This window comes from Rhincodon typus, chromosome 44 (genome assembly GCF_021869965.1).
Source record: "Rhincodon typus isolate 14 chromosome 44, sRhiTyp1.1, whole genome shotgun sequence".
Taxonomy (NCBI): Eukaryota; Metazoa; Chordata; class Chondrichthyes; order Orectolobiformes; family Rhincodontidae; genus Rhincodon; species Rhincodon typus.
The window spans coordinates 819,123-826,683 of record NC_063375.1 but is presented as its reverse complement, the minus strand read 5'-3'; the positions used below and the strand labels follow the sequence as shown (position 1 = coordinate 826,683).

General features: G+C 56.1%; 1 protein-coding gene across 1 annotated transcript in view; it reads left to right on the top strand.

Moving 5' to 3' along the window:
- Positions 1 to 7,561, top strand: part of LOC109926372 (constitutive coactivator of PPAR-gamma-like protein 2) — a gene marked incomplete at its 5' end in the record, with an annotated part of 21,447 nt that overhangs the window by 7,751 nt on the left and 6,135 nt on the right. The window contains 7 exons of the mRNA XM_048619930.1: positions 173 to 301; positions 1,294 to 1,402; positions 3,458 to 3,534; positions 4,001 to 4,320; positions 5,448 to 5,544; positions 6,524 to 6,781; positions 7,234 to 7,405. Of these exons, the coding sequence (XP_048475887.1) occupies positions 173 to 301; positions 1,294 to 1,402; positions 3,458 to 3,534; positions 4,001 to 4,320; positions 5,448 to 5,544; positions 6,524 to 6,781; positions 7,234 to 7,405 (1,162 nt within the window). The remainder of the gene's footprint in view (positions 1 to 172; positions 302 to 1,293; positions 1,403 to 3,457; positions 3,535 to 4,000; positions 4,321 to 5,447; positions 5,545 to 6,523; positions 6,782 to 7,233; positions 7,406 to 7,561) is intronic.

Here is a 7,561-nt window from a genome sequence, read left to right as displayed (position 1 = left end):
GGTACAGTACCGGTGGGGGACGGGTCTGTCGCTGTATAACACTGGGGCACAGTACCGGTGGGGGGACGGGTCTGTCCCTGTATAACACTGGGGTACGGTACCGGTGGGGCACGGGTCTGTCACTGTATAACACTATGTAACTCCTTTCTCCTGCGTGTGTGTGTGCACCCAGGTGCGAGCCCACCAGCTGGTCCTGCCACCGTGCGATGTGGTGATTAAAGCCGTGGCTGTGTACGTCAGCAAAATCCCAGACGTCCGTGACCTCGACGCAGTGGCCAGGGACGTGTTTAAAAACTCGCGGGTCAGTTGCTGCAATTTCCGGGTGTGTAAGCTCCCTGCCCCGTCTCACTGCAGGCAAGAGGCGCCTGTTATGTTTTTCAAAGGTCTGTCACGCAGCACTCCCGCGCCTGTCCCAGTCCCAGTCCCGGAAAACAGTTGGCGTTGCTGATGGAGTTAGGGGACAGGATGGAATTTCACCCTGTCACGCTGTCTTCATTGGAGTGTAGGGCTCTTGCTGCTCACTCGCCCTCCCATTACTCTGTCCCTACTTGGGAAGGTGGGGGTGAGTTGCCTTCTTGACCCGCTGCAGCCCCCTCTGTGTAGCGTAGGGACACCCCGCACAGTTCCCCGTTAGGGAAGCAGTTGGGGATTCTGACCTGACAATGGATTAGCCAATATCGTTCCCACTTGGGGTGGTGTATGGGGTCTGCAAGGGGAATTTGCAGGGACTGGTGATCCCCCTGCATATGCTGCCCCTTGTCCATCCAGGGGTTAGAGGGTGGTGGGTTCAGGAGGTGCTGTGGGAGGGGCCTCGGCAAATCGCTGCAGTGCATCTTGTCGATGGTACACACTGCTGCAGAGCATCGGTGTTGGAGCTCAGCCGAGCATTCCTAATGAGCCCAGCGACTGCTATGTTTTGGTGGTGGAGGGGGAGGGGTTGAAGGTGGGGGGTTAGCATCTTGATTGAGCGGTGAGGCGGGGTCTGCTTCTCGAGTGTTGTTGCACACATCTGGGGCAAGTGGGGAGGGCACGCTTCTGCCTTGTGCCTTGTCGATGGGGTTGGAGGGTGTTGAGGGGTGGCGTGGAGGTGGGGAAGAGTCAGGAGGGGAGTTGCTCGCTGCGGGTTTCTTCTCCCAGGGGTTTGCACCAAACTGCTGACCAGTGCGATGAGAGGGAGATCTGTGACTGGGAGCGGGGGCGTTGTGGGTGGTCGGTGGGACTCTGGAATGGGAAGGCATTCCCGAAATGGCTTCTAACCTTTTCCCCAACGTTTCCAACCCTCTGCACCTCCAGGCACGAACAGCCGACAAGATGGCCCGGTTCAAACAGGCCGTGGAATATTACTCAGCTGCAAGCAAGCCGAGACTACCTGCTGCTGCGCTCGGACCCCCTCCCTTCCTGGGTGAGTGCTGTTTCCCTACACCCCCTCCCTATCACCCCCCAACCCCCCCAAGTCCAGCCACTTACATCCCCTGCCTACCTCCGTCACCCCCTCCAGCCCCTACACCCCCCCCATCTCCGTCACCCGCTCCAGCCCCTGCAACCCCTCCCTATCTCCGTCACCCGCTCCAGCCCCTGCAACCCCTCCCTATCTCTGTCACCCCCGTCCAGCCCTTTACACCCCTTCCCTATCTCTGTCACCTCCTCCAGCTCCTCTGATCCTGGCTTCTAATGCATTTCCCCCGTCCGCCATTGGGGGTGGGAGGTGGCATGTGAGCTTCTGTTTCCCTCATCTTCGCTCTTATTCTGACTGTGTGTACGTCTACCTCTCTCTCTCTCTTTCTTTCTCTCTCCCTTCCCTCTCCTCCCACTCCCCCCACTCCCACTCAATCTGTTTTCACCCTCCCCTCCGTGCTCCTTTCCCTATCTCCCTCTGACGCTTGCTCTCCCTCCCTGTTTCTCCGTCTCCCTCTCCCTCTCCATGCCCCCCGCTCTGTCCCTGTCTCGCCGTGTCACCCTCTCCCTCCCCATACCACCCCACCCCACATCTTCTTGTCCTTGTCCTTGTTCTTATCATGGGACATATGGAGGAAACCAGTGGTACGTTCTGTTGTTGATGGAGAGAGCGAGTATGCATGCGCGCAGGGCTCACTCTATCCCTCGATTTTAACCAGCTGTCTGGGGAGCAGGCCTGTGCCTCAAAGCTGGTGCTACTGCATTCTCTTCCCCCCCCGCCCCATCCCCTTTCTGAGGCCTGTTCATAAACCGCTGGTGGGAGCTGGCCTGGTTTAAAGGGGGAAAACCTTGCCGAGCGGCTCTCGGGACTAAGCCATCTGCCTCTTCTAGTCTTATTTTCCGGTACATCATCAGACCCTTCATTCTTACCGACTGGCAATCTCTTCCCCCACCGGCTCCCCGACAAAACATCCACAGCCTCTGTTTCCGAATGAGTTGCCGCCCTTTCTCAGAAAGGAAATAAAAATACCTCCGTTCTGTTTGAGCTCGGTAGCTCCAGTAGTTTATTTTACGGAATTTGTCCCAGTTTGAGAAGGTGCTGCTATGGACCAGACCAAATCCCCTCAAAAGGCATTCAGGAGGTAGCCCACCCGCTAAGCTTTTCCTGTTTCAAATGCAACCGTAAGGTGTTGTGTTCTGGATGCAATTTCCATCAGTCAGACTACCAGATTTGAAACACAACTGACTTTATTCAAACACGATATGCTTAAAATACAAGATAAGAAAGAAGAAACTGGAATAACTTCTTAACCTGATTGGAAAACTTAGCAGAATAATAGATGATTTAATTGCTAAATGGTAACTGTTCCAGTATAGTAACATCCCATAAACACACCCTTGGCATAGGCATGTTCAGCAAAATAGATTGTCTCAAAGGCAATTCTCCACTCCAGGAGGGAAAAAAAATCCGAGGAGAGCTCCGAGAGATGGGGGGAGGGTGGTGGGGGGAGAGTGTACGCCCGGAGGGAGGTGGTGGGAGAAGGGGGCGAGTGTGCACCTCCCACCGGGCGTGCGCCCAGAGATCTACAGCAGCTTCCAAACCCCAGCAACTGTGACTTAACAACTGGAGCTAAAAATTGCTGGTTCTGTGGGAGCTTGACTCCACCCATTCATGCTGCTTCTATTGTTTCAACTTTTTTTTCGAAAAACCCAAGTCCTCTCAAACTTTTTATTTTCTTGGCTTTGCATCAGACCACTCAGCACCCCTGTCTCGACCTTTCTTCAGGAAAAGGAAAACCAGGACAAAATACCTCTGTTAAGGCCACTGTTATTGTGGTAGCGCCAGTGAGCTATCTCCTTGAGTTGAGAGTCAGCCCCATGTCACTGAGAGGGAGTTAGGTGCCAGCCCCAGGCTGGGTAGGGACAGACACAGGGGCAGCAGGCGGAGTTTATGTTGCCATCAGTCAGCAGCTTCCTCCAGTTTTGGCCTGTGTTTGAGGGCTCAGCGGTGACCATGGCAGGCCCCTGGCTGTGATGAGTTCTTGTTACTTCTTGTTTGTAGGTCTGGGAGCTACTCAGTTCGGAATGACCTCCTTCCCTGCAGCTCACCTTCAGGGAATGCCCCAGCCAAAGCCTATGGTAAGTAAAAACGCAGAGAAGGGGGGGAGCAGGGAGTGGCGGTTCAACAGCGGGTCAGGAAGGCTGGGGAGGTGGGGGATTTCAGTGTGTGTGTGTGGGAGAGGAGCGAGGGGATATGTCTGTGATGGGGGCAGTATGGAGTTTGTAGATTAAGCGCGGGGAGAGAGGGTGGTTTTGTGTGAGGGGCTGTGTTGGATTGGGAGGGGGGAGCGTCCCACTAGAATTGGGGAGTCCGAGGTGGTGGGCGTGGGGGTGTGGAAAACGGTATTCAGGGAGTTGGCGGTAAAGCACGTGACAGCGGTGAAGGGGACACTGTGCAGCCATGCACTAACAGGGAGCTCTCTCTCGTCTCTCTCCCGCCCCACTACACCCTTGCACACGCTCTCTCTCTCTCTCTCTCTCTCTCCCCCCCCCTCTCCCCCCCATTCTCTCCCGCTCTTGCTTGCTGTCCCGCACCCCCCTCCAGTTCCCCCCTCCCCCGGTGCTGCAGAATCTGCCGTACCAGCCCTTGGTGCCTGGCCCCCCCTCCACAGTACCCTTCCCTCCCTCGCAGACTCACCTGGTGCACCGACCTCCCTTCGAGCCTCCTGGCTTACCCAAATGTGAGGGGTCACTGCAGCGGCCGGGCGCCAGGCCCTTCGGCGAGTGGGCTAGTCCCTGCTACCCCCCGGCGCCCAGCCGGCCCTGTAACCACGTTGTCGCCAAGCAACCGTCATCACCTATCGCCAACTCCTCACCGTCCTCCGTATCCGACCCAGAGGAGCAACACCGAGGCACTGCAGCCAAGTAAGTCATCACCATGCTCTGTACGGTTAGTGTTCATGTGTACTGCGATTCTGTTGGAGCGCCGCGCACGGTTCCTATCTCCCTATCCCTCGGTCAGACCCACACTCGGAGCGCCGTGCGCAGTTCCCGTCTCCCTATCCCTCGGTCAGACCCACACTCGGGGCGCCGTGTACGGTTCCCGTCTCCCTATCCCTTGGTCAGACCCACACTCGGAGCGCCTTGCACGGTTCCCGTCTCCCTGTCCCTCGGTCAGACCCACACTCGGGGCGCCGTGTACGGTTCCTGTCTCTGTATCCCTCGGTCAGACCCGGTCTGAGAGCAGGACTGATCTGGAAATGTTGAACGTACCTAGAGCTCTGTTCTCCCATAGCAATAGGTAAGGGGTGATCTGCTCTTGAAGGTGAAGGGGATTTCAAGAGGGTCAGTCTGGGGGGCAGGGGTAGAAATGTTTCCCCATTTTTGTCTGCAGGGGTTGTTGGGATCTCCGTAAGAGGCAGTCATTAATACATCCGACTGGGAATTGGGAATGGCATGCAGGAGAATGCTGATGTGATTCCCTGCCCCAGGGAGCGGTCAGGGGGAATTGTGTTTCACTATGGGAAGCTGGATAAACACACAATGGAGAGGGGGGTGCTGGGAGGATACAGGGAGGGGAAAGCGAGAGTTGTCGGAGACTCTTTTTGCAACGTGGATGTGATAGACCACTTGGGACAAGCAGTTTACTTGTGTGCAGTAAATTCTACATGGCGCCTGCAATTTTTATCCTGCTCCAGGATTAATTAGGTTATGTCTCTGTGTGCCAAAGCAGGTCACAGCAGGGTTACAAATCATACAACGCTCCCAGGACAGGGACAGAGAACAGAGTAAAGCTCTCTCTCTGCACCACCTCACTCCTAGGACAGGGAGTTAGATGCAGAGTAAAGCTTCCTCTACTCTGTCCTCATCAAACACTCCCAGGACATGGACAGCACAGGGTTAGATACAGAGTAAAGCTCTCTCTACATCGCCCCCCCCATCAAACACTCCCAGGGACAGCATAGGGTTAGATAGAGAGTAAAGCTCCCTCTACACCGCCCCCACTCCCAGGATTGAGTGCACTAACCCAGGGCCATTGTTATGTTTTCCAGCCACCTCACAGAGCAGCCCCCCCAACACAAGGCGAACTGGGACGTGGCTGGCACAGCTTCAGATCCGAGCAGGAACTCTCACAGCAGGACCTCTGAGGTAAAGGAGCCGCAGAGAAGCTAGCTGAGGGTTTTACCACAACCAGGAGCCCCGAGCTCCGTGAGGATACCTCCGAGATTTAATGTGTGCCTTTGTTTTCGTTTTGTTGCTGTTGCTGTGCCTGTTGCAGATTGAGACTTTACCATGAGCTAGTACTGGTTCAGTGGTCTGAATGGCCGCCTCCTACTCTGACTGCGTGCAGCCTGTTTCCTAAATGGGGAACGGCTACAGAAATCTGAAGGACAAGGGGGATCGGGATTCTCTTAAAGTTAACGTGGCAGCAGTTAGAAAGGCAAATGGGGGAGCTTGTGGCCAGCAGTGTGCCCCAAGGACCTTGTGCTGGGTCCACTGCTTCTTGTCATTTATATAGATGATTTGGATGTGAACACAGGGAGGTACGGTTAGTAGGCTTGTAGGTGACACCGAAATTGGAGGTGTAGTGGACAGCGAAGAAAGTTACCTCGGAGTACAACGGGACCTCGATCTGATGGGCTGAGGAGGGGCTGACGGAGTTGGAGATTGGGTCCAGAGGACCTTTACAAGAATGATCCCCCTGGGGATGAAGGGCTTGTTGTATGGGGAGTGTTTGAGGACTCTGGGTCTGTACACGATGGAGTTTAGAAAAATGAGGGAGGAATCTGATTGGAACTTGCAGAATACAGATAAGCCTGGGTAGAGTGGATATGAAGATGATGCTCTCACGAGATGGAGAGACCAGGACCTGAGGGCACAGGCTCAGAGTGAAGGGGGTGAGTCTTCAGGGCTGAGATGAGGAGGAATTTCTTCAGCCAGAGGGTAGGGAATCTGTGGAACTCACTGCTGCTGTGGCGGGGGGGGCCAAGTCATTGAGCCTCTTTAAGGCAGAGAGAGAGGTTGGTGAGAGGATCCAGGGAGAATGGGGTTGGGAAACCTACGGAAGGACAGAGTGGACTCGATGGGCCGAATGGTCTAATTCTGCTGTTCTGTCTTACTGATACAGGCCTCATCCGATGCCAGGGCTGGGAGCCGGAAGCCCACTGCCCCACAGGCGCCGGGTATGGGCTCCGGCAGTAGCAGCAACAACAACAGCGATAACCCTACGGCCCACATCCCATCGCTGCTGTCAATGCAGACTCGGAACCACATGGACATCACCACCCCACCGCTGCCCCTAGTGGCACCCGAGGTCCTGCGCGTGGCTGACCACAGACACAGGAAGGGCCTCATGTACCCCTACATCTACCAGGTCCTGACCATGGTAAGTGCCAGTGGCCCGGAGGGTGGCAAGCTGTGCCAACCGGCTCAGGAGACGGCTGCAAGGTGGGATTCTCCTCAGCCAGGAGGGAGGGGCTGTACTTTGTGATACAGAGCTGGATTCGACTGATGTTATTACCCACCTGGCGTTGGGGGAGGTGATGGGAGGGGGGGGTGGGGGGGGGGAGTTGGTGGGGAGAATGGCCGATTTTTGGGAGCCTGTGGCGTGGACCAATTTTTTTGCTGGAACCTTCCACTGTTCACTTTGTTTATCTTCTTCTACCCTCTGTTCGGTCCGTCCCCTCCTTTCTCACCCTCCTGCCCACACCACCCCCCTCTCCCTCGCATTTCCCTCCCCCCCACCCCCCCCGCCCTATTCTCTCCCCCCCCCCCCCAACCCCCCCCCCCCCCCAAATCCCCCCCCTTCCCCCCCCCCCCCCCCCCCACCCCTTTCAGGGTGAGCTGAAGCTCCCGGTCTGTATTGAGGATGAGACGAACACTGAACTCCCTCCTGCCACGTTACTGTACCGCTCGGCCAGGCAATATATCTACGGCGTTCTCTTCAGCCTCTCCGAAACCCAGCGCAGAGCCGAACGCCTCGCCATGAGGCGCAGGATTCCTGTCGAAGGTACCATCGGAGCATCACACGGAGCCCGTCCTCTCTGGGGAGAGTCCCACCATCTCAACATAATCACAGCTGACTTCATCGTCCCCTTCACCACTTTCCTGCCTCTTCCGCCTCGAATATAACTCCTCGATCCCCCTTCCTGATTAAACATCTCTC